Source organism: Sus scrofa, chromosome 3 (genome assembly GCF_000003025.6).
Source record: "Sus scrofa isolate TJ Tabasco breed Duroc chromosome 3, Sscrofa11.1, whole genome shotgun sequence".
NCBI lineage: Eukaryota > Metazoa > Chordata > Mammalia > Artiodactyla > Suidae > Sus > Sus scrofa.
This window is the reverse complement of record NC_010445.4, coordinates 71,106,979-71,132,897: the sequence shown is the minus strand read 5'-3', so window position 1 is coordinate 71,132,897 and position 25,919 is coordinate 71,106,979. Positions and strand designations below refer to the sequence as shown.

Sequence of the window (25,919 nt, the reverse complement as noted above, 5' to 3'; positions counted from 1 at the left end):
CCCCTGAGGAGTCAGGACTTGTTTTCATCAGGCAGAAATCCAACAAAAGTGGGCTGAGGAGAGAAAAAGAGCTTAAGGGCTCCGATTGCTGGGAATCTGAGTCACCAGGAGGTGAATCAGGCTATAGGCCTGGCAGGAACGAGGAGCTCACACAGTGTCCCTGGGACTCTGTGTTTCTGACTCGCTCCTCTGTCTTGGCCCTGTTCTCATCCTGGCTCGCTCCTTGTGGTGGCAGAGACAGGGCCCGTGACAAACATTGTCTTTATAGCCAGCCGAAACCTTGCTCGATGAAAGAGCGCCGCCCGACCGGCACCCTCTGTTCTCCTCACAGCAGGAGACCCCGGGGGAAAGCGCACTTTCTCCGTGATGCCAGTACCATCTCGTGTGTGATTGACTGGCTCTGCTTGGCCCTGTGCCCACACCAGCCCCTGAGCCTGAGGGCGAGACATGGAATGTTCTGACTGACCCTCCTGGATGACGCCCTTTTCCTGTGGTTGATAACTCCACCACGCTGCAGAGAAGAGCATCTGGAAGGGAAACTAGGGGGCACAGAGCTGCAGAGGGGACCACGGGGCTCCTTAGTGAGCAGTAGGGAGCAAGCGTGGGTTGTTGAGTAGAGGAGGAGTGCTCTGGCCAGAGCTGGGTTTTAGGGCCATTCATCAAGAAGCCCTGGAGGGAGTTCTCATGGTTTAGCTGGTTAAGAGCCTGACAGAGTGTCCCTGAGGATTCGGGTTCAATCCCTGGTCTCACTCAGCGGGTTAAGGATCTAGCATTGCCGTGAGCTGTGGTGTAGGTTGCAAATGGGGCTCAGATCCTGTGTTGCTGTGGCTGTGGTGCAGGCCGGCAGCTGTAGCTTTGATTCTACCCCTAGCCTGGGAACCTCCATATGCTGCGGGTGCAGCCGTTAAGAATAAAAAAAAAAAAAAAAAAAAAAAGCCATGGAGGACGGTTAGGAGCGGGGGAGGCCTCCCATCAGGAGACCACCAGGCCATTTAGTTAGGGATCCAGGAGGAGGTGACCCTCTGGGGTGGGAGCTGCAGGGCTGGCGTGGTGGGAGATGGTGAGGCTTGGGGAGGGAAGGGTCAAAGGGCCTCAGAGACTCTGCTGGGTGGATGGGAGGGCCGCTCCCATCGCCAGGCCACGGGGCGGGGTGGGCCTGGGGCTGCGATGAGTTCACGGTTGGCCCTGGCGAGTGTGACACACACGGTGAAGTGCTGTGTGAGGAAGATGGATCTGGCGGCTGCCTGCCAGGCGGCCCAGGGCAGGGAGGCCGGGGGCGCAGGGGCCGAATGTCAGCTGGGAGGAGAGAGGGCGCGAGGCCAGAGGTGCCCGGAGACACGTGGATGGGAGCGTGGACAGCTCTGGGGCTGGCCCGGATCTAGGGGAAGAAGACGAGCAAGGCTGGGGGACCCACTGCCAAGCTTTCATGCCTTGGTGACTGGGAGGATGCAGGCGGGTACTTCCCAGAACACAGAAACCAATCCGTTTGTTCTTTATGTGGGAGAAAATGTCGGGAGAGGGTGTTGAAATCAAAAGTCAAGTCGCCGGCCGTGGGAAGGTGGTGGATGGTGATGCAAATGTGACTTGCCTGTGATACATGGAAGAAACCAGCGCAGTGAAGCCCTCTGAGTCCTGGGGGAGCTTTGCTGCCATAGGGATCCAGAGGCAGACAGTCACTGGAGTGGCTGGATCCCATCCACCTGAAGTTGGAGGATACAGTCTTTATGTGTGGCCAGCATGCAGACTGGAATGGACCACTCTACTTGAGCAAAGGAGGCCCCAGCAGCACGTGTGTGCCTGCATTTGCACACATGCACACACACACGCGTGCACACGCACACTCCCCCTCCTAGTCACCTTTACATGCTTCCTGCCAGGACCAAGGACAGCCTGGGCTCCCATCCCTGAGCCTGCTGCCCTTTATCCTGGGATGTTTGGATGCTCCAGCCAGGCACTGGAGCAGAGTCCACCCTGCATCACAGGGGCAGATGGTTGGGTTTTCTGGGTACCAGGACCCCTCTGTTGTTCTGGGTACTGGCTTTTGCCCACTGGTCACTGATGCCTGCTGATTGACTTGGCTGGAGTGTGGTGGGGCCAGTGAGGCTTCAGAATGGCCCAGGTTTGGTTTGAATTCTGCTTCCTCTGCTTCAGCTGTCACTTGTCCCTTCAGCAACTCTTGTCACCTTACTTATGAAAGTTGTCACATCCATGGGTCCTTGTAAGGATTGAGGACATGACACATGCAAGAAGTGCTCTCAGCCTTTCTGAACATAGGACTTGTCTGGGGATCTTGTTAAAATGCGTACTCTTGGGAGTTCCCGCTGTGGTGCAGTGGAAATGAATCCGACTAGTATCCATGAGGACTAGTTGAACCCATCCAGGGCTCGATCCCTGGCCTTGCTCAGTGGGTTAAGGATTCGAGTTGCCGTGAGCTGTGGTGTAGGTCGTAGACAAGGCTCGGATCTGGCATTGCTGTGGCAGTGGCATAGGCTAGTGGTCACACCTCTGATTCGATCCCTAGCCTGGGAACCTCCCTATGCTGCGGGTGCAGCTTAAAAAGACAAACAAACAAATGCATGCTCTTGATTTGATGTCTGGGTGGGGCCCAAGGGTCTCCATTTCTAACAGCCCTCCAGTGATGCTGATGCTGCTTGTCCATGGACCATCTCTGAGTAGCAAGGATGTCAGGTGCACGGTACGTCATGAAGATGCGGCAGGAGGTCGTATGGGCCCCCTACTCAGATGCGTTTCTGAGGGAGGCAGGGTGTCTCTTTCTGTCTGAAGGCGTGGGCCAAGGTCCTAGAGAGGGAGGAAGCCAACGATGACATATTATCCCTGTCCCTTGGTGGGAGAAAAGTGATCTTTTCTTCTAACCATCCTCCATCTGATAGTGGAAGCCTGGCTCATGGGGAATTCTGCTCTGATTAGGAAAAGGGATGTTCACATGGGAATGCAGATAAATCCAACAGAATCTGCATCTTTGAGGTGCTGGAAGGCAGACTAAGGGTCATTTCAGAGTGACAGTGCCTGACGAGGGAGGCTTCTTGGAGGAGGATGTGGGGGAAGCAGAGCTTGGAGGAGTCCAGGACCGTGGGTGGTGGCCAGGTGGCCTTCCGGGTACTCTGACGTTTCTGGATGTCTGGGCCCGAGGTCCGGGCTGGTGGCGCCCCCTCGCCTCCCACCGCCCGTCCCCTGGCCCGCGTGTCCACTGGCAAGCCGGGCCTCCCTTGCCAGCTCCCCTCCTGAAGACGTCTCGCTGGAAGGCAGGCCCTGTCTGCTCATTAGCACGGCAGCCTTTCCCTGAAACCTTCTGCCGGGGCCAAGCCTGGCTCCCTCTGCGGAGCGGGAGGCCCTGGCTCAGTCTGCTAATCGTCTGCTGTCTCCATCCCCAGCATTATTTTATTTTCGTATTATTCTTTTTCCAGCTAATATCCTGGCATTCCCAAAGACACCGGGTTTCATAATCTTCCTGGCGTTCCCAGGGAGCTGGGAAGCAGAGCACAAAGCTGCTATTATAGCGTGTTCCATCCAGCCTCCCTCTCTCTGCCCCACACCCCGCACTGCTGCCGCCACCGCCACCGCCGGCTCCCACCCAGTCACCCCCTCCCGACGCCACCGGCCTCTCTGAGAACCCTGGTGACGGCCGCCGGGGATGAGCTCACAGAATCCGTCGTGTGGCCCTTGCCCTGGGCCTGCCCTCCTCGCGCGGAGGATTTTCCAGAGCCCGGTCGGTCTCTGCGCTTGGCCCTGAGTGTCGGGAAGGGTTTTCTGAGATGCCTGAGCCTGAGCAGGGAGAGGAGAGGGAGACTCAGCCACATGTGCTCTTAGCCTTGGAGATTTTTAGAGCTGGAAGGGGTTTTCCTGTTCAAAGCACTGTCCACCTGGCTTTAGTGCGTCTTGAAATTGGATGCAAAGTTGTGGGTGTGTGTGTGTGATGTGTGTGTGCACGCGTGTCTGATGTGTAAGCACGTGTGATGCATGTGTGTATGAGTGTATGGATGTGTATGGTGTGTGCACATGTGTGTCTGTGGTAGGTAAATTCTGGCGTAAGGTCTGTGGTGTTCTCCAATTCTCCAGGAAATCCGGGGTCCCAAAGAGGGTAAGAATTACTGAAATCTGTTTTACCTTGTGAGAACTTTCTGTGCATTGTCTCATTTCATTCTCCCAGTGGCCCCAGAAAGCTGGATGCTATGATTATACCCATTTTACAGCTGGGGAGACTGAGGTTCCAGAACTGCACTAATATGGTAGCTCCTAGCCAGGTGTGGTGATTCAAATTTACATGTAAAGTAATTCAAATGAGAAAATCGCGCTCTGCAGTCATACCAGCCACATTTCAAGAGCTCAGCAGCTACACCGTATTGGATAGTGCGGCTATGGGACAGTTCCACCACTGCAGCAAGTCCTGTTGGACAGCGCTGCTCTAGGACAACTCTGAGCCCCTAACGTGACCCAGAGGAAACTGAGGTCTGAGAAGGAGTTTGCCTGGAGGCACAGCCTGAGTTGATTCTAGAACCGAGGCTGGAACAGCAGGCTCTTCTGCCCTCTCTGCCCAGGTTCATCTCCCCACTGCTAATACGGCATCAAGTCATCCCCTCATAGAAGGGCCTGGAGTGGGGTCCCAGGGTGTGTCCTGGACAGCCAGCTGGAGCCTTTGGCTGTGTGCACCCCCCCCCCATCTTGTGGCCAGGTAGCTTGGCCTCCCTGGAGCAGAGGGGCACCTAGAGAAGAGTTGGCACCTGTGCCCCCACCCAGGAAACCTCTCATTTGTTGGCGGGGGCCTGAGTCCTCACCTGAAGGGCAGAGGACCCCCAGAGGCAGGGGTCCCCGGCCCCAGTCAGGGGTCAGGGAGGGGCAGCTGGGAGTAGGCGATGCCAGGATGGGGGTCAGGGAGGAGTAATTTGGGGGTTGCAGTGGCTGAAAAGAAAGTCAGATATGGGAGGGGAGGGGCCACCCCTGGATCTGCGTGAAATTCTTCTATGTACAGGGCACCTCGGCCTGGTTCCTAGAGTGGCTAGTTTGAGCAAGGGCGGCAACTGGGAGGTGAGGGGGTGTTTGCCTTACTAAGTAACCAAGGCCCCTGGCTGGGTCTGTGGGCCATTGGCAGGCAGCTCTCTGACCCTTGGACGTACTAATAATTGAGCACCTGTTCTCCACCTGGACTTGTGTGATGGGGCAGGTTTAGGGCCTCCAAATTCCCCTCTCTGATCCTCCTGTTCCCCATGTAGAAGGACCATTTGCATAAGTCCTTTCAATATAGGGACTCTGGGTTTATCTGGCTCAAGTTTTGGTACTGAAGCTTATGGGTGTCCGCTGAAACTTGTGTGTCTGTATACCCGAGAGAAAATGCCAGCTCAGGGGCAAGCATGGACTGCGTGTGTTACAGCTAGGTGAATGTGACAGGTGCCTGGCATGTGTGACCACATGAATGAGGCCCTGCGTCTGCGGCTGCTAGGGTGGCCTTATCATTTGGCGTCTGGTCACAGGTACTATTAAAAATCCTGCCGGAAAATAGGCAGAAGCTAGGACCATTCCAGGCAAACTGAGACATACAGTTGTCCTGATTCCGGAGCCTCTCTGGCTTGGCACGAAACCTGCTTGAGCGTTCTCTGCGCACTTCAGAGACGTGGAAAGCCTAGAGGGACGCACACACAGACGCAGACACTCCTGCCAGCCCCCACGTGGCAGTGTGGATTCTCCAGATTTCTTAATTCCACTACCAAGCTCCCCAGGGGCTGGCCGGTAGCTTTGCAAGGAGTTTCGCAGCTGCTTTCAAGCCCTGGCTCCAGCTGTAAGTTAAATGGCGCCGCACCCTCGCCTGCTGTCCCACTTAAGGTTGCAATCAGCCCTGATTAGGAAGGGCGGCCTGCCTGTTCCTGAGTTGTCTCTTTTGCAGGATTTTCCTCCTCTGGGCTGGCCTTCGGGCCCGGTTGGGGTTTCCCTGGAAGCCAAGAGGCCAAGCCAGCCAGGGCAGGGGCATGGGCGTGGGCTCCCCAAGGCCCTGACTTGGTACTCAGTCCTATTCTGCCCCAGATCCCTGCTCAGGTGCTGAGTTCTGATGGGGAGGCAGGAGCTGGGAAGAGCCCCGAGGGGGTCCTGGGAGATCCCTGGCTCTACCAGGGCATTTCTTGTGCAACGTTGGGGAAAACATGACTCTCTGGGCCTCCGTTTTCTCACTTATCAGGTGGAAGCGATAACAACACAGCAAAAATGATCACCTCCCCTTCCAGAGCAGGGGTTGGCAAATGATGCTCACAGGCCAAGTCCAGCCCTCTGCCTGTTTGTGTAAACAGGGCTGTATTAGCCCCGCTCTGCTCATCTGTGCATCATTGCTCTGGCATCAGAGCAAGGCGAGAGTATTTACTCTCTGGCCCTTTGTGCACAGCTTGCCAACCGTTTCTACAGCACATACCTGTGTCAGGCAGTGCCCCCTGCCCTGTTCATGCATTATCTCATTTTGGCCTCCCAATGATCCTAAGAGGTCAGTTTTATCAGTGCTCCTATTTTACAGAGAAGCAAACTGAGACACAGAGCAAAACAAGTCATAAGTATTCTAGGGGTGTTTCCTCCCTGGACTGTTGGGAAAAATCTTATGGATGATGACAGAGTCATGCAGGGTGTGTAGCCCTCTTTCCTGCATTGTCCTTTGTTCTTTGGATGTCCCAGCAGAGCAGGTGGTGAAGAGCTCCTGGCAGGTCACCCTAGGCCTGTGCTGGTCAAGGTTTAACAACTGGCTGTCTGGAAAAAAAATATCCAGAGGACAAATCTGTCTCTATTTGTAGCATTTTCTTATTTCCATGGTGCCCATATTCCCCACCATGGCCAATTTCAAGCTATCAACATGACGTCACTGAATGTGGGGGATGGGTGGAGATGGCCACTAGCACAACATTAGGTAGCACTGATGTAGTGTTTCCACCTCACAGCTACTCTAGATGTAAAGCACCCCAGGATACTAGTAAAAAGGTAGTGAAATAATTTGGAAGTGATGAGTTTGAGTATGTATCACCTTATTTTAAAAATTCTGAAGTTACGGTATGATAGGACTCAGTTTTTACAAATGGCTGAAAATGTGATGCTCGCTCATGAGCCAGGCGAGCTGGCTCCAGCACCTGCTGCTCTCGGGGGGGGGGGGTGGGGGGGAGGGTCCCCTGATCTTGTTTGTATCAATAAAGAGATGGGGGCTCCCCCTAGTAGTGACCTTCCCTGCAGCTCTGTCACCTGTGGGCTTTGGGTCCATCAGGCATAGGAATTAAGTCCTTCCTGTAAGGTGAGGAGGGCAGCTGGCCCCTGAAACCTGTATGATTGACTCTGCCGGGACTCTGTCTTTTCTTTCTTGGCCACCGTGTGTATGGCTGCCGTGGTTCTGGCTTCCTCTGGCTCAGCCCTGGGGAACCCCCGTGCTCAGCCTGTATCCTTTTGCTGCATCCACCTCTGCTCCGACCCCTTCTGCCTCCTTCCTGCTGCTACTTTATAGATCCTGAGTCAGAACTCTAGGCCCTCTGCAGAGACCTGCGCCTTGGCAGAGGGAGGAGATATGTGCGTGATGGACTATACGTGTGCAGAAAGGATGGCAGCCGCGCTAGGGGTCTGGGGCTGGTCTTGGATCCCATGTAGCTGAGTATAGGAGTCCCTTCCTAGGCTGCTTGTTTTCCAGAACCTGGCCACCTCCTCCCAGCATGGTGGCTGGGGTCCTGGGATGTCAGTCCTCAGCAGACAGGCTGGGCTTGGCCGCTGGCTCTGGGGACCCTGGGGAAGCCCTGGCATCTGGGAAGCGGGTTTCCTCACCCTCCTGAGCTCAGGCACCCCCCCCAGGGAACCATGGCTGCCAGCAGGGCATCGGCGGGTTGGAGGCCACCAGTCCCTTAGGTGGGCAGTGGGATCCCTCCCACAGCTCTAGCCCCAAGACCAAGTGCGTGGCCACAGACCGCATGGCTGCCTGCCCCAGCCTGGGAGTCACAGCGGCATGAGCTATGGAGGCAGGAATGTGGCTGTGGGAAACCCAATGCCCCTGGCCTGGCCTGGGGCTGGGGCAGAGTGTGCCTGTCCAGTGTGGGTGCAGGGTGGGTGGGTGGAAACCAGACGGTTAGCTGCCCTTGCAGCCTGTTTCTGCTCTAGGGCTCCGGGTGAGAGCGGAAGGAACCCAGCCTTCCTCCTCCCGACCTTGCCCTGCCCCAGCCTCACTCCTCCAGCCAAGCCTTCCAGTGCACTGCTGCTCCCCCTGTTCCAGCACCCTTCTCTTCCCCCTCCTCCCGGAAGCCTTCCTGAATAAGCCCACCCTGCTCCATCCCACCCTACAAAGGGCCCCATCCTGGAGTGTAAGTGAGCCCACATCACTTGCTTTTTTTCTGGTGGCCTCTGTCTCTGAGCCCTGTGAGGGTGGGAGGGTGCTATCTGAGGCACCCTTGGCTGTCCCTTTCCCTGGGACCTGAGGCCCCTTAGGGCAGGGGATGCTGGTGGTTCATGTCATGTGATAGCTTTTCATTGGATGCCTACTAAGTGCCAGGTGCAGGGCCGAGCGCAAGGGATGAAGAAATGTGTGTGACTTACCTGTCTGCAAGGAGAGAGGGATGCAGAAGAGACCCTAGGAGAGGCTGGGTAGGGGCTGCTCATGAAGGCTGGGGGCTCAAGGAAGTGTCCTGGTCTCAGCAATGACTGAGCTGAGGGAAGAGCTCAGGTTAGCTTGTCCTGGAGTTCCCATCATGGCTCAGTGGAAATGAATCTGACTAGCATCCACGAGGATGCAGCTCTGATCCCTGGCCTTGCTCCCCGGTTAAGGGTCTGGTGTTGCAATGAGCTGCGGTGTAGGTTGCAGACCCAGATCGGATCCCGAGTTGCTGTGGCTGTGGTGTAGGCCGGCAGCTAGGGCTCTGATTTGACCCGTAGCCTGGGAACCTCCGCATGCCTCGGGTGCAGCCCTAAAAAGACAAAAAAGAAGTTAGCTTGTTTGGAGGGCCTTCCAGGTGGTGAGAACAGCCTGTGCAGAGGTCCTGTGGCAGAGCGGTGGCGATGGATTTCAAATTTAAAGCCAGAGGGCTGGGGTTTTGTGGGGGAGTGAAGGGATTGTTTAGCATGAGACTGGCGAGATGAATAAGTTAAACTGACACCACCAAATTCAGATTATGTCCCAGGTACCTGTCAGGGCCCTGAGTGCATTTCATTTAATTTCAACCAGTGGTTCTCATCTGGGGACAACTTCTCTCCCCCATGGGACATTTGACAATGTCTGAAGGTAGTTTTGGTGGTCAAAACTGAGGGATGGCCGTGGCTGTGGGTATCTAATAAGTAGATGCCAGCGACTCTGCTAGACATCCAGCAATGCACAGAACTGCCCCCACAACAGAGCTATGTATTTATTTATTTATTTTTGACTTTTTAGGGCTGCACTTGCGGCATATGGAGGTTCCCAGGCTGGGGGTCGAATCAGAGCTGCATCTGCCAGCCTATACCACAGCCACAGCAATGCCAGATCCGGGCCGTGTCTGTGACCTATACCACAGCTTATGGCAACACCAGATCCTTGATCTACTGACCAAGGCCAGGGATCGAACCCGAGTCCTCCTGGATACTAGGAGGATTCATTTCCACTGAGCCATGATGGGACAGAGTTATCCAGCCCAGAATGTCAGCGGTGTCAAGGCTGAAAAAACCCTGAATTTTCCTCAGTAGCCCTACGTGGTGGGTGTTACCACAGATGGCCACTTTACAGTCAGTTTCAGCAACTGGGCTCTCCTCAGCTACCCTCCTCTAGCGACCCTGTCAACTCCAGGCGTGTCCCGCTCACCCTTTCCTGGTGTCCGCCATGGAAGCCGGTGCCGGGGTCCGGCAGCCTGACGTTCTCTAGGTCAGCACTTCAGGGGCTGTAAAATGAATGAGTCGCCCTGATCATCTATTTGATATCCGTGCAGTGCAAGCTCAGGGAGCTGCGGCCACTCTTCTGTTGTGTGATGGCTGAGTGGCTTGGCCTTTGTGTGCCCCTCTTGAGAACAAAGGTGGCAGCAGCAGGATCTGTCATAAGGTGGTGAGGAGGCATCGACAGGATGCCACTCATGGCACGTTTAGCACCACGTGGCCTGAGGATGGATGCTCTGGGTGACAAACCCGGGTCATCCCTGCTGTGCCCTCACTGACCCTCTCCTCTCCCTTCTGCTGCGTCAACACTTTCTTCCTTCCCTCAAGTCAGGCTCAGCTCAGAAGGTTCTTTTAGCTCCAAGCAGTTCTCTGCAGAAAACAGGTGACAGTGGGACCACAGAGGTGCTTACAGAAACAGGGGCTCAGCTTGGATTTTATCCCTTGATCAGTAACTATTTGCAGAGGGACTCTCTGTGCCAAGTGTTGCCGTAGGTTCTGGGGACACAGGAGTGCCCTTGTGGAGCCAGAGAGACAACAAATGAAAGCATTGCTGGGTCAAGTGCGGGGGCTAAAAGTGCCAGGAGCGAAAGGAAAGCTGACTAGGGGACGAGAGAGGGCCTGCTGTGAGGGTGTGGGGTTGGGGTGGGTGGGGCAGGCTGGGGGACAGGGCATGTGACCGTGTGCATGTGAACATGGCTTTTCAAGAGTTTGGTCAGGGCTGGCATCTCTGGGGAGGTGACATTTTATGTCTCCAGGAGTAGCAATACCCACTTTCCAACCGGAATGTGGGAAAGGCCTGGCACCAAGTAGGTGCTTGATAAACGTGGGCGGAGTGTTGGAGGGAGGGGCTGACGCTTCCCAGAAGCTCCAAAGCAGCTTTTCATGAGGCTTCATCGTCTGCCTTGAGAGAGGTTCCCCGAATGTGAGCCACGCGTGTCCACATGTGCAAACTGAAAATATGCTTCCAAGTGGCAGAAACGGGGCATTGCATCGTCTGTTTTGACAGACAGGCAGATCTCCTGACTTGGGTTGTGGACTGGCCTTTTGCTATCAGCTCTCCCCAGGGAGGTGCAAGTCCATTCATTCATTCACTCACTCATCTCTAGTTATGAGCTGAGCACCTGTTCTGGGGGTGGGGGTGGGGTTCTGCTGGATGCTGGGCACGTGGTGGGAACGTTGGTGGTGGTGGGGGCAGGCCGTAAACAGGTATTTACAATGGCAGGTGGTATATGCAGTGAGGGAGATTGGGGTTCTGGGAGAGTACACGGGGTACCTAACTCATCCTTGCAGGGTGACCTTGAAGGTGAGACTGGACACCTGAGGAAAAGCCAGAGAACGAGTAGCACAGAGAGAACTGCATGCCAGAAGCCCAGGGGCGAGAAAGGGCCCCCTGGTGGGTTGGCTGGGTTGAGCGTGGAGGCAGCAGGGCCGTGAGTGTTTGGCAGTGTTCTGACTGCAGGAGACTCAACTCGGAGGCCACAGCCAGGCTGGGAGGGAGGGCCGGCCTCCCCTCTGCTCCCAGGGTCTGAAGGGGACACGTTAAGAGCCCGGGTCCCCCTTGGGAGGGTCGGTGGGCCAGAGGATGTAAAGATAATGGCCTGCCTTGGGGTTGGAATTTTGCCCAGCATGGGAACCAGGCTGATGACAGAGCTGGGGCTCCTGGCTCCCCCACCCCCCGCCTCAAACTCAGCGGGGGGCCCCCAGCCCCCCTCTAGGGTGTGTGTGTGTGTGTGTGTGGGGGGGGGTCCTGGTTCTCCCAGCGTCTTCCCAGCAATCCTGGTCTGTCCCCTTGAGCTGGGGGGAGGGGAAGCAGAAGCAGGGCCACACTTGGGCAGCAGGTGGGGGTGGGTGGAGGCCCTGTGGACCAGGGCAGGCGGCTGTAGGCCTCTCCTCTGGAGGTAGGAGGTGGAGGAGGCTTGGCAGCAGCAGCGTGGGGCCATTCCCAGAGGCATGGCTGGTTCTCCCTCCGAAGGACATCATTCTCCGTGCCGGGGCCTGTTGCGGCCAGGACGGAGCTAGGCACGAGGAACCTGGCCCCGACCTTTGTGGAAATCCTGGGGAGGGGGACACCTTTTTTGATCATCAGCCCTGCCTTTGAATAGAGACCCAGAAAGGGCCGCCAAAACCCCAGACAGAGGCCATTTGGTGGGGCTGGTGCTAGAGGAGCCACGAGGGGAGCGGGGATGTGCCTTGGCCGAGGTCCCTACAGGCACCTAGAGGGAGAGGGGCATTATGAGCCCATGGGAGCCTGAGGCGGCTTCCTTCCCCACACTCGCCTCAGTGCCTGCTTGTGGGTGGGGGCACCCGTGTGGCTGAGGTGGAGGGCTTCCAGCCCACCCCCCCACAGAGATGCCCTGAGCTGCCTTGTTGCACCTGGGGGCTGGCCAAACCCTGTTGCCAGCGTCCTGACCTGCTTTCCTTGGCGTCTCAGCACCTCACGCCTGGGGTGGCCTACTGGGCCCCTAGGTCCTGCCCTATGTGCGGCCTCACAGATCCTGCAACTGGAGCCTTTAGCTGCTGGACTTGGTGTGGGTTGTGGTGGGGCCAGCACTGCATGGCCGGGCCCAAGGTGTCTCCTGGCAGGAACCCAGGACACCCACACCTGTAGGTGGAGGATTGAAGACACAGTGACCTTTGGGTTCTCACCTGTCTATGTGACAACCCTCCTTATTGTCGTGCTCTCCTGCATGTGTGTGTGTGCGTGCGTGCATGCAGATGTGTGTATATGTGTATGTGTGCATGTATGTATATATGTGTATGTATGTGTGTATATGTAAAAGTGTATATGTAGGTATGTATATGTGTGTATATGTATACATATGTGTATGTATGTGTGTATATGCGTGCACATGTATATGTGTGTATGTGTGTATGTTTATGTGCACATATATAGATGTGTATATGTATGTATGTGTGTGTATGTATATATGTGTATTATGTATACTGTATAGTGTATTATGTATAGTGTATATGTGTGTATGCATGTGTATGTCTATGTGTGTATGTGTATATGTATATGTGTGTATATGTATACATGTGTGTACTGTATATGTGTATATGTGTACATGTGTGTACACGTGTACATGTGTAGTGTACATGTGTGTATATGTACACATATGTGTATGTATGTATATGTGTGTATATGCATATATGTGTATATGTGTATGTGTGTGTGTATGTATATGTGTGTGTGTATGTGTGTGTGTGTATGTGTAGAGAGAAATTGATGGCTTCCTTGACTGATTTTGACTTCTGCCCAGCTCTGTGATTCTGTACTGAATTCCAGCTCCTGAAATACTTTTGAGCAAATATGAGACATATGAATACTGCCCCTGAGCACAATTACTAACTTCATAGTTTATGACCTCCCCTTCCCCACCTGTACTTGTTTCTCTCATAAGATCATTAATAGTGAATTTTTATGGACCATTTATTATGGGCCAGGTGGTGTGCTGACACGACATGTAATTTATCTCCTTAAAAACCATAGCACCTCTCTGAGATGGGTAATGTAGAATGATCCCCAATTTACAGAGAGGTCAAGCAAACTGACCAAAGTCACGCAGCCAGTAAATGGCAGAGCCAGAACTGGAGCCCAAGGAATCTGATTCTGGAGCTTGCGTTGAAGTTGTGGCCAAAGGAAAGCGGGAGGTGTCCCTGTATCTCCCTGTCAGAAAAGGGGGTGTCCTGGGATGGGAGCTGGAGCCCTCTCAGTTGTGGCAGGACCTTGGTGGGTCCCCTGGGAGAGCAGATGAACAGGTCTTTCCTGCGTGTGTTTTATGGGTCCTTTTGCAGGATAGAGCAGAGGATGACCTGGCCTGCTTTTAGGGTGCATTTCTTTCATGACCCAGAGTGGCCAGGCAGGCCTTTCCTGGGTGTCTGACCTGAGCTAAGATGGGGAGGGCAGGCACTTCTGGCAGGGAACAGTCTGAGCTTGCATTGAGAGCAGGTGTGACCTGCCTGACTGGGTTTGGGGCTGTAAGCCCTGGTGTTGGATGGGGCAGGTCACTGGGTCTGAGCAGGACCCTTTAGGTGGTGAGAGCCCCTGAGGGATTCAGGCCAGGAGCCCGAGTGCTGACTATGGGTAATGCAGCTGGTTCTGGCCCCGGGTGTGGGCAGCTCAGAATCCAGGGACAGACATCAAGGGAGCCTTCTTGGGCCAGACGTCTGGGGCTAGGCCCTGAGGGTAGACGTGGTTTGGAGAAGGAAGAGACATAGGTGGCTGAGCATCTTGTGTTTGGAGGCATGGGGGTAGGGGTGGGTGAGGGTGGAGGGGTGGTGGCAGGGGGTTGCAGCTGCAAGCCTTGGGGAGAAGTCAAGAATCCTGAGAAATGGCTGCAGCCAGGTGGAGAGCAGGGTCGCCCAGCATAAAGGCCCTGGGAAGTGGCTACTCTGGGTGGGCTTGGGTGGGGTGGAAAGGATGCAGGAGGAGAGGCCGGGGTTTTCTTTCAAGGGTGTGTGTGCTTGTGTGTTGGGAAGGGGGACTGGCTAAGGGACTGGGGCAGGAGACAGTGTGGCGAGCCAGGAGGGACACAGAGAGAGCCGGTGGCACAGGAAGGCTGTCTAGACCTCCCCTGTCCCCTGCTGAGCTCTGGCCAGAGGAGGCTCGTGGAGCCAATGTCAGAAAATGCCAGATCTGGGAGGATGGGCTGCTGTGTGACTGGCACATTTTCTATTTTGGGGTGGGGGCTTTGATCTCTGCTGGGTCCCTGAGCCCCTAAACAGTATAGGACCCCGTGGTGGTGGAGGCGACAGTGCACCAGGGAGGTGGACATCTGTTCCCTGGAAGGTGAATTATGGCCCAGTGGTTAGAGCCCAATGCGAATGAGGACATGGTGAAGGGCTGACCATCTGGCTTTACGCACAGGTTCTGAGCCCAAGTGTAGACCCACCCCGCTTCTGCTCCTGTCCCCCGTCCCTGACCCTGTGCTCAGCCTGAGGCTTCCTCTGACCATCAGCACAGGGGGAGCTGGTGAGAGATGGTAGAGGATGCAGGGCAGCCTCTCCCTAGACCTGGGGACCCAGCTGAGCACCAGTGCTGTGTCCAGACATGTAAGGCGTGGACAGAGATGCTAGACGGGGCCCTCCAGACTCTGGTCCTCTTAACCCATCACCCTGGGCAGATCCCTACTGGATTCTCCCCCAGAGAACCCCTCTGAGTCCTTCCTTCTATCAAACTCTAACCTCTTGGGCTGGAACAACTCAAAATCCCCTTCTGGCTTGTCTGGTCTCCACTAGAAAGTTAGAAGAATTTCCCCATGGACTTGACAGTGGGGTTGGGGATGTGCTCTCCTGTAGTGAAATTAGAGCTTTAGGCAGGCGGGGAGCATTGTCTAAAGGACCCAGGGACTTGAATCTCCAAGCCAGTGTCCCTGCCACCCCCAGGCTCTGGGGTCAGAATCTACTGTGACTGCTCTATCTGCAGGGCGGTGTGGTGGACGACAGGAGTGAGGATTCCATGTCTGTCTCCACCTTGAGCTTTGGCGTGAACAGACCCACGATCTCCTGCATCTTCGACTGTAAGTGATGCTTGAAGGTATCTACAGGGGTGACACAGATGGGTGGGTAATCCTACGTTCCTGTTTATGTGGCTTACGTGGTCAGGTGTCTGTGGGGGGGCTCTGGAGAACTGTGTCTGTGTGCTTCGTTGGTGGTGTTGGTGGGTTTGTGTCTTTTTTTTTTTTTGCTTTTTAGGGACTGCACCTGCAGCATATGGAAGTTCCCAGGCTAGGGATCGAATCAGAGCTTCCACTGCTGGCCTACACCACAGCTCATGGAATGCAGGGTCCAAGCTGAGTCTGTGACCTACACCATATCTCATGGCAACACTGGATCCTTAACCCACTGAGTGAGGCCAGGGATCGAACCCGCAACCTCGTGGATACTAGTTGGGCTTGTTACTGCTGAGCCACAATGGGAACTTCTGGGTTTGTGTCTTTTGGGGGTGTGTGTTTGTGAGTGTGTGCGTGTGCGTGCCTGTACGTTTATGTGTGGTGTATGTGTCAACTCTAAGCCTGAAATCCGGCTTCAAGGTGCTGTGCATTGCAACTGCCCTCATCATCTATTTGCTGCCCCCCCCACCAGCCCAGGGCCCAAGGGCACATCGCTCTGGCCTGACCTTTGGGCTGAGGTCTGCTCTTCTGATCCTAAGAGTGGCAGACTCCTGCACAGTGGGACGCATGTTATTTCTATTGTCCAGTGTCCTTCCTAGGGCTGCCTCCACCCTCCCCTCCAGCCCCAGATCTTGGTCCCCCTAGCTCCTCACTTGGTATCTGCTTCTTCCTTGGTGCAGATGGAAACCGCTACCATCTACGTTGCTATATGTACCAGGCCCGGGATCTGCCTGCGATGGACAAGGACTCTTTTTCTGGTAGGTGGGAGGCGGGAGGAGAGCCAGGGACTAGGGACTGAGAGCCAGGGATGGAGTCACTGGGCTTTCAGACCACAGGGGGTGACCTGGGCTTCTCCTGTGGCGGGGCGGGGGTGGGTGCTGTGTTTGCTGGGTTTGGGGAGGCGGGGGCTGCTGTCAGGGTCGCTGTGGCCTCCTGGTCGTCAGATGGCCTGTTGATCCCTCTGCAGGGTTTGGCTTTTCTTGATTGTCCCCTCCTGCTGAAAGCCTGTCTGGCCTTGGCTTTGGGGAACCCCTCTCTCCTGGTCTCCTCTAGCTTCCTACTCAGCTGCTTCACTGCCCTCTAAGCCTGATGTTCCTGAAAGTTCTGTGTGTGTTCTCTTCTTTGAGCACTGGGGTCCCCCCACCAACCCAGTAACCAATCAGGGCATGGAAGCTTCCATGTCTTTAGTTCCCAGGAGCCCCTTATGTCCAGCCACGTTATAGGTGTCTCCTCTGGAAGCCTCAGAGGCTCCCCCGTTCATCTTGTCAAACTGAATCTCTTGGAGTCCCCTCCCCCAGATCCAGGCCTGCCCTTCACTTCCCACCTTGATCCTGGCATCACAACGCACGACTCTACTACCCATCAGGTCGGAAACAATCAGGTCCCAGTTCTGTTGATTCTGACTCCTAAATCTCTCTCGAGATCGTCCCCTCCTATTCAGCATCGTGACTGCCATCTCATACTGGCCTTGGCTCTTTTATCTGACACTCTGGTCATCTCCTGTCCTCTCGGTGACCTTCCACCTGCCCTGGACAGATCTGGTTACTCCCCCGATTTCAGACATAGACAGCGACAGATAGCTAAATCCCCAGTTTTTTAGCCTGGTGGACAACACCCTCGTGATCTGACCCCCCATGGGTCCCCCAGTTTCATCTTTCCCTAATTTCCCTCTATCCACTAGCTCTGGCTCCACTAGCTTTTGTCACTGGACTTTGCGCTCTGTCTTCTCTCTGCCTAGAATGTATCCCTTCCCTATTGTTAATCTAGGGAACTCTTATTCATCCTTCAAGACCCAGCCCAGACATCCTCTGACTCTTCCCCAAGCCATGCTGGTTGTTCCTTCCTCAGCACTTGGCCAGGACCTCACCAGCAACTCTCTCAGAGCCCTTACCACTGCCTAGATCACTCACTTGCCATCTGTCTCAGCCGTATTCTTCCTAGCATGACCCTGAGCTTCTCCAGGAAGGGGCCTTGGCTTATCCTTAAATGTGCAGCGCTTGATAGCTAAAGAACTAAAACTAACTGAGTGTTCACTGTGAGCCGGGTGCTCTACTGATGTTATTTCATGTAACCCTTACAACTCTGCTATGAAATAGGCATTTAACATCCCCATGTTACAGATGAAGAAACTGAGACTCAGGTTAACGAAATTGCTTGAGCTGAAATAGCTGGCAAGTGCATATCTTCCTCCAAATGCTTCCCACTTAATGGACTAGAACTGTGCTCTCCTATGAGCATGACCTCTTGTTCACAGAATGGCAGGCAGCTCACAGCCATCCACCCACCCTCATTCCCAGGCCCCACTCCTCTCCCATGTCGGGGCTGTGGCCCCTCCTCCTAGCAGCTCTGCTTCCTCCCGGTCCTCTCCTTCAGTGACCTTTGCTCCAGCCTAGCTGCACGGGGGTGGTGGTGGGGAATGATGGAGGAATTTCTCCTCTGGGCTTTGGGTCCAGGATGCCAAGAGTGCCCTCTACAAAGCATGTGCAAAACTGGTCTACAGGGGTTGGAGGGGGGGCAGGGGGAGGGATTTGCAGCTGCCACTTCCTGGGAGATTCAGTCAAGAGGCTTTTGACAATCCGAACTACTCTCAGGAAAAGAGAAGTGGATTAATTCACAACCTTACTTTCCTTTTCTTTGGGGGAGGGCAGGAGAGGTGGGGATGCATGGGGCAGGTTTGTGTGGGGGGATGGTTGCAGGGGTGCAGGTCAAGGACCCCCTGTCCTCCAGGGGCTGGCTGGTGGCTGACCCTGCAGCCAGGGAGCGCCTCCTGGACCTGCACCTCTGGGGACTGCAGGCGGGGTCAGCTGTCCTGGCCTGCAGGAGACGTCACACTTTCCATGCTAGCTCCACCCCCTCCCCCAAATAAACATCCCTTGAGCTTTGAGGGCACTGCCCAGGGCTTCCTCAGAGGCCGCTGGCTTCTGAATGAAAGGCCTGATTGAGCAGCTGCTGGAAAGGAAAACAGCAGCCAACACGGGTGAACCTATAAAACCCAGAGTGTTTATTTTCACTCCCAAACCCTAAACCAAAGCAGTTTCTCCCCTGGAACTGACCCTGGGGTGGCTGGCGGCGGGAGGCTGTGCGTGGCCACTGGCTGGCATTTCTTGGAGGAAACTCCTGTGTGAATCGGGAATGTCTGGGGCCAGGGGAGGGTCTGGCACCGAGTCTGTCGCTGGTATCGTCTTCCAGCCTCCAGGCTGGTGTCTGTAACCAGGAGGGCTCTCCTTGGGAAGCGCTCTGACCTGTGGCGCTCGGGTCTTTTCCCCCAGTGTGGGGGGCTCCCATACCCCCGGGCTGTGCTCTCTTCTTATCCCTTGTGTGTGGGGGCCTTGGGGCTGCCCTAAGACCGGGGCTGTGTCGACTTCCTCCTCCTTGACTGAGACTGTGGCAGACGCACAGGGATTGCCCAGGAACCACTTACTGAATAACATTGAACTTGGTTGGGGTGGGAGGTTTGTGGAGATATTGGCATACAGGCCCCCTGAGGATTTCACCTCGGGTGTGGATGCAGTGGAGCGCCAGCATCAATTCTCTAGACCAGTGGAAGGGCCTGTGTGACCTGTGTGTGTGTGGTTATGAGTGTGTGTGGTCAGTGTAGCGATCAGGTGTAAAGAATGAGAAATGGTCCCTGGACTTCTCTTCCATGGGGGTAGGGTTGCCGCTGCTGGGTGAGTGGCTGGGGTTCTCCGGGATCTGCATTGCACAGAACAGATGGGATTCCAGAAGACTTAGAAATTGTGTGTCCTCAATGCCATAGCCACTGGACGGTACCGTGTCTCTAAACAGCGGTCAGAGCCGAGTTGCTCTTCCTTGTCGATATTTCTCCAGGGGAATGGCGAAGACGCTGCCTCCTTTGCCAAACTGCACCCCAGGGAATTCTGCTTTGGCAGCTGGGAACCACTGGTGATGCTTTGAGGGAGCTGTAGCTCTGCTTATAGAGCGGTCACACCAAGACGGAGGACCCTTGGGTGGCTCGCCTCCCAGGGGAGTGGCCCTTAGCTTGAGGCACCCAGAAATTCCTGGTTGAGAGTCTCATGGGTCAGTGGGCCCTGGGGGCCTGGTTAACCAAGCAAACAAGAGAAGGCTCGTAGATCGGATGCCAAGGTTTTCATTCAGGGGAGTGGGGTATCTGCCAAGAAAGCAGAAGGTCCTGTGCCCTCTTTCCCGGCCTCGTGGTTCCTGGGAGGGCAAAGCTGTGTGCTCGTTGGGTGGTCCTGAGGGGGTGCTGCTGCCAGGCCAGGCCGCAGTGAGGATGGGAGAACCATGGCTGCTCTACCGCTGGGGTCACCTCCGTGGGGATCGGTGCTTTCTTACCCCCCAGATCCCAGACTTTGTCCTTGGTGGGGCTGGGGAGTCCTGGCCTGTGAACGTCCCCTGTCTGGGTTCCAGGCACGGTGCACCCCCTCTTTGAAGCACAGCTTTCTGTTAAGGTTGGCTCTGGCTGGGGGAATTCTCCCGATGAGCTTAAGGAGCTGTTTTCCAAAGCGCATTGGAGGCTCATGAAATGCTCCACTTAGAAAGGGTTCCTGAGTGAGAGAGGCAAGCAGACCCTGCACACTTAGCGATTTACAATGCACGTGGCATTAAGAGGCTCCGAGGTGGCTGTAGGGAAGGAGCCCGTTTCACTCTTTGAAACATTTGTTCACTCCCCAGAGAACTCCTGTTGCAAAGAACCACGTTTTGGGGGAAACACTGATCGATGGGAGTCAGTCCAACTCACTTAGCATGAAGCCAGAACTGTTCATGATCTGCCCGCCTCCCACCCACCTCTATCCCTGCGGCCCCGGTGCTCCCTTCCTCCCCTCAGACAGACTCCTGCTCCCTGGGTGCCTGTGATCTTGGGTGCCTTTGCCCGGGCTATGCTGGGTGCCTGGATGCCCCCTTTTCCTTGGTTTGCCTTGGTTACCTCCTTTTTTGTTTTTTCTTTTTAGGGCGGCACTCGTGGCATATGGAAGTTCCCAGGCTAGGGGTCGAATCAGAGCTGTAGCTGCCGGCCTACGCTACAGCCACAGCAACGCCGGATCCGAGCCACGTCTGGGACCTACACCACAGCTCACAGCTACAGCAACGCAGGATCCTTAATCCACTGAGTGAGGCCAGGGACCAAACCTGCATCCTCATGGATACTAGTCGGTTTCGTTTATCCTGAACCACCATGGGAACTCTCACCTTGGTTACCTCCTTAATTCTTGAGATTTGGGGTAGGACACCTCCTTTGATGCCACCAGACTCCGTGGGGTACCCCAACCCCTAACGCTGGGAAGCTGCACGTCACTTTGTCTTACAGCTGTGGTTCAGTTACCATTTCTGATCAGCAGTCCCGATCTTAGAGCCTGGACTGTGCCTTGAGCACCTTCATATTCTGAGCACTGTGCTCACCTCCCATATGCCGGTCAGTCAGCAACCATATAGTGAACCAATGACGGGTTGCAAATAATGCCGTGTGAACATCTCTGTTCATATAGCTTTTGGTAAATTTGGATGATTCCCAGGGATCTGGGAAACAGGGTGTAAACAGTTTTATGTTTTTCAGGGCATACTGCCCAATTGCTTTCCTGAAGGGTTTGCTGAAATGCTTCCAGCGATAAAGGCGAGTACCTATTTCATCTAATATTTGCCAACACTGGGTTTTATAGATCTCAACAATTTTTCTTACTTTTATAGGGAAATATTGCTGTATTGTAGTTTTTATTTGCATTGCCTTGATTACTAGCCATCCACTCCATCCTGTCTTAAGGGCTCTTTTCCTGTGGGTGTGGTGGGTAGCAGAAGCATTGGACTAGGAGTCAGGGAGTCTGGAAGCAGACCTGGGAGCAGGGGCTGGTAACTTAGTTTTACTGCAGCAAAGCTCCCTCTTCTGACAAGTGGGCGGGTGCCACCTGCCCTGTCCCTGACCCTGGTGGTCTGAACTGTTGGTGGCAAGACCCATGAGGGAAGTTGAGCGGATATATTTTTTTCTTTTTTCTTTTTAGGGCTGCACCCGTGGCATAGGGAAATCCCTAGGCTGTTAGGGGTCGAACGGGAGCTACAGCTGCTGGCGTACACCACAGCCACAGCAGCTCGGGATCTGAGCCAGGTCTGCTACCTACACCATAGCTCATGGCAATGCTGGATCCTTAACCCACTGAGCGAGGCCAGGGATTCAGCCTGCGTCCCATGGACACTAGTTGGGTTTGTCACTGCTGAGCCACAACGGGAATTCCGAAGTTGAGTATATTGTGACAGCTCCCTGCGGGGCTCCCGGGAGGCCTGAACAGCAGAGATCAGGCTGCAGGTCCCACAGTCACCTGCCCAGGACTTCTTGTGGTGGAGCCCAGTAGAATCATTGCGTGTTTCTGGCTAGAGTTCAGAGCAGCCTGTGGTCCTCAGAGAGCTCCAATCAGCCTCAGCCCTGGGGAGCTCCATGTGCCTTGGCAGGTGAGGCCAAGGGCTGATGCTGTTCCTCTCCTGGGGGAGTGGCCCTGGGAAGAGCGGGCCCCTCCCCTCCCCCACTCCTGGGCTCTCCCTTTCCCTCCAGGCTTTCCTGGAAGAGGGACACGTCTGCACCTCCGTCTGGCTTCCCTTCATCTGACCACCTTGCTTTGGCAATGCCCCCCCACCCCCTTGTTTCTTTTTTTTTTGAGGGGCTGGGCTTGTGTGGGGAGAGGCCAGCCCCCAGCACACAGTAGCCCAGTGTCTGAGGCCCCAGGCCTCCAGGTCCGCTCCTTACAATGCCTTTGTTGTGTGTTTTTTCCTCCCCTGGGCGGGCGGGGTGCGTGTGTGGGTCTGGGTGAGTTTTGTTTGAAAGCTGCCCCTCCCTCCCCCAGTGCTGAGCTCATTGCCTGCGCTGATGGGGCTGCTGGACGGAGTCAGCCTGCTCGGGGGCCAGCGTGGGGGGTGCTGCCAACACCAATACAGCGCGCACGGCCGCCACAATGTGCAATTGTGATCTTTGTGTAAACGCGGTCGGTCTGGGGCCCGCGTGCTTATAAAAATAAAGCATTGGGAAGCACAGGGGGTGGGAACAAAAGGGGCTTTTTCGCTGGCTCTCTAATATGGTTTTATTTATCGGAACGCACCCTCTTTCCCTTACTGGAACCGAGGAGAGGTTCTCTGCCGAGCTTGGAGCTGATGGTATCACAGCCAGACGGTTTCATTAAATGCACAGACGCCGCTGGGCCCTGCCAGGGGCAGGAGGGGAAAGGCTCGGGCCAGCCCCACCAGGCCGGCACATGGGGAGGGGGAGCCCCATGCCAGGCACGCCCCCTCCAGGTGGAGGTAGCAAGATGTGGTGGGCATGTCTCTCCTGCCCCTTCTTCTGCCAAGGGCCTCCCAATGCCCTCGTTATTTCCAGAATCAGGTTCAAAGCCAGTTTCCTACAGGAAGCCCTCCAGGATTGACCCTCAGTGTGCTTTTGCACCTGAAGGCTGACCAGTTGGTCCTAGCCTGCTGGCTGCCTCCTGTAAGCCAAACCCAGCATTATTTGGCCAGTGAGTGCCTGTAACTTCTAATATCCCCCTCGCCCTTAAAACTAGCCCTTTGGGCAACGACCAGAATCTTGAATCCTGCCTCTACCCCCATCTGTTGATGAGAGTCCTCTCATTGCCCACCCCAGCTTTTCTACCTCTTTGATGGTCACTCCCTGCCACCTCCTGCAATGGCTGTGGCATGCCACTGGGTCTCTTTATGACCAGGGAGGCTGGCCTGCTCCCTCCTTTGTGAGGAAGTGCTGTCTCCCCATCTCAGCCCCAGGACTGCAGTTAGACATCTCAGCACAGAGGTCTCTGGTGCTGAGACCCTCCTGAGGTCACACAGGGCCCACCTGAAGTTGGGGGGGGGCACAGAGGATGCACGACACTGTAGGATGGAGAAAATGCCAAGCTATAGGGCATGTGATAGGGCATTTGGACTCAGCCCTGCCAGACCTCTGGGATCCAGCTCTCAGCCTCCGCATCCCCAGGCTTCCCTGTCTACCTGCCCTTAGCACTTGGCATCCTTACAAAATGGCAGTGAACTGACTCCTGTCCCCTAATGAGAGAAGCTGGAGGAGTTCCCTGGTCCAAGCCCTTTGTTCCTGTCCCAAATCATATGCACTCAGTCCCATAGGACCGTCTCCTGCATTGGCTTCCAAGGGTAGCCTGAAAAGCAGCATCAGCACCACTTGGGAGCTTGTTAAAAATGTAACTTTTCAGGCCCCAGCCCAGACCTGATGAAGGAGTCTCTGAGGATGAGGCCTAACAGTCTGGGCTCAGGAGGCTTCTATGCTCACATGTGAGAACCAACCTCTCTAGAATCTTCTCTAGTGATGCCCTGGGACCAGGTAGAGGGAAAGACTCGTGGGTGGTTCCCAGGCCAGTGTGGCTGGGGCTGGCAGGCTGGAAGGGGGTTTGGGGGTGGCAGAGAGCTGCAGGGATCTTAGGGTTCCTCGTCATAACACCCATGGCAATCCATTTCCTTCTTTCTGGCACCCCCGTGCATCTACACCACCACCGTCTTTGCCTGAACCCCTGCAGTAGATTTGTAGTTGGTCTCTTTGTGCCCACCTCGCCCTCCATTCTGTTCTTCATGTGCAGTCAGAGCTAATTTGTAGAAATGCAAACCCAGGCATGCCAGTCTGATGGCACCAACGTCTCCACTCTACTTTCCTTTCATCAAGAAAGCCAGATCCCCCTTGCCCATGCCGCTGCCGTCATATCTATTCTTCAAAGCATGATCAAAATTGAAGGTTTTTTTTTATGCTTTTTAGGGCCATACCCATGGCATATGGAGATTCCCAGGCTAGGGGTCGAATTGAGCTACAGCTGCTGGCCTACGCCACAGCCACAGCAATGCAGGATTGGAACTGTGTCTGCGACATACACCATAGCTCATGGCAACATCGAATCTTTAACCCACTGCTTGAGGCCAGGGATTGAACCTGCAACCTCATGGTTACTAGTCAGATTCATTTCTGCTGCGCCACAATGGGAACTCCTCAAAATTGTAATTTTATGTTTGAGTGTATAGATTTTGCTTTTGCTCCCAATGTGTTGTCAGCCTTTATCATGTAGCCCCTAGCCTGACATGCAGAAGGCACTCAAGAAGTGCTTGCTGGAAGACTTGGTTGCCAAGGGGGATGGGAGAGGGAGTGAGATGGACTGGGAATTTGGGATTAGTAGATGCAAACTATTACATTTAGAGTAGATAAACAATGAGGTTCTACTGTATAGCGCAGGGTACTCTATCCAATCTCTTGGGATAGACCATGATGGAAGATAATATAAGAAAAGGAATATATATATAAGTATGACTGGATCACTTTGCTATGCAGCAGAAGTTGGTACAACATTGTAAATTGACTAGACTTTAATATAAAAAATATATATATATTTATTTTTTGTCTTTTTGCCTTTTCTAGGGCTGCTGCCACGGCATATGGAGGTTCCCAGACTAGGGGTCTAATCAGAGCTGTAGCTGCCAGCCCATGCCAGAGCCCACAGCAACGTGGGATCCGAGCCGCATCTGTGACCCACTCCACAGCTCACGGCAATGCCAGATCCTTAACCCACTGAGCGAGGCCAGGGATTGAACCTGCAACCTCATGGTTGCTAGTCGGATTCGTTAACCACTGTGCCATGACGGGAACTCTTATATATATATGTATATATATTTAAAAAAGGAATGCTTGTTGGAGGAATGAGTGAATAAATGAATGTACCATCCTGGCACTCACTTCCTCCAGCTGGACTTTTGCCCCCAGCAATCAACCCAGAGAGGAGCCCAGGAGGGGAAGCTCTCTGGATCTCTGTTGCCCTCTCACCTGGACCTGGGCTCCATCTCTTTGCTGGCTTCCCAGAGGGCGTGGTGGGGGAGCTTCCCAGGAAGTGGCTTCAGCCTGGATGTCATTGCTCCAGGGCGGCAGCCACAGCTCTGCTCCAGTTTTGTGACCGGGCGCTTCTGAGCCTGTCTTTGCTGTGTCCTGTCTCCCGTCCCTGTGCCTGGCCCACACAGATCCCTACGCCATCGTCTCCTTCCTGCACCAGAGCCAGAAGACAGTGGTGGCGAAGAATACCCTGAACCCCACCTGGGACCAGACACTCATCTTCTACGAGATTGAGATCTTCGGCGAGCCAGCCAGCATCGCCGAGCAGCCGCCCAGCATCGTGGTGGAGCTGTATGACCATGACACCTACGTGAGTCGTCTCCCCCTCTGGGCCCCCAAGGGGGAGATGCTGCTGGGAGGGACGGGTCCCCAACCAGCTGGGTGCTTCCCAAGGCTGAGGCTGCTGGCTTCTCCCCTGACCCCACAGGCTGCAGAGTGGCCAAAACTCTTTCGGAGCAATTGAAAGGGAATTGCTAGCATGTGTGCTGTGCCCATGGCAGAGGGAGGGGACAGATCTGGAAAAGTCACGCTTGGCTGTGGGTCAGGAGTCTGGGTTTTCTCCATCTCTTAGCTTGCTTATAAGCTCCCAGGTCGGTCCCTTCTCCACATCAGAG

The 25,919-nt window shown here is 54.9% G+C and overlaps 1 protein-coding gene across 1 annotated transcript in view; it reads left to right on the top strand.

Moving 5' to 3' along the window:
• The window catches only part of DYSF (dysferlin), a 217,516-nt gene that overhangs the window by 104,761 nt on the left and 86,836 nt on the right, over positions 1–25,919 (top strand). The window contains 3 exon segments of the mRNA XM_013996042.2: positions 15,278–15,371; positions 16,145–16,222; positions 25,434–25,615. Coding sequence (XP_013851496.2) covers positions 15,278–15,371; positions 16,145–16,222; positions 25,434–25,615 — 354 coding nt within the window.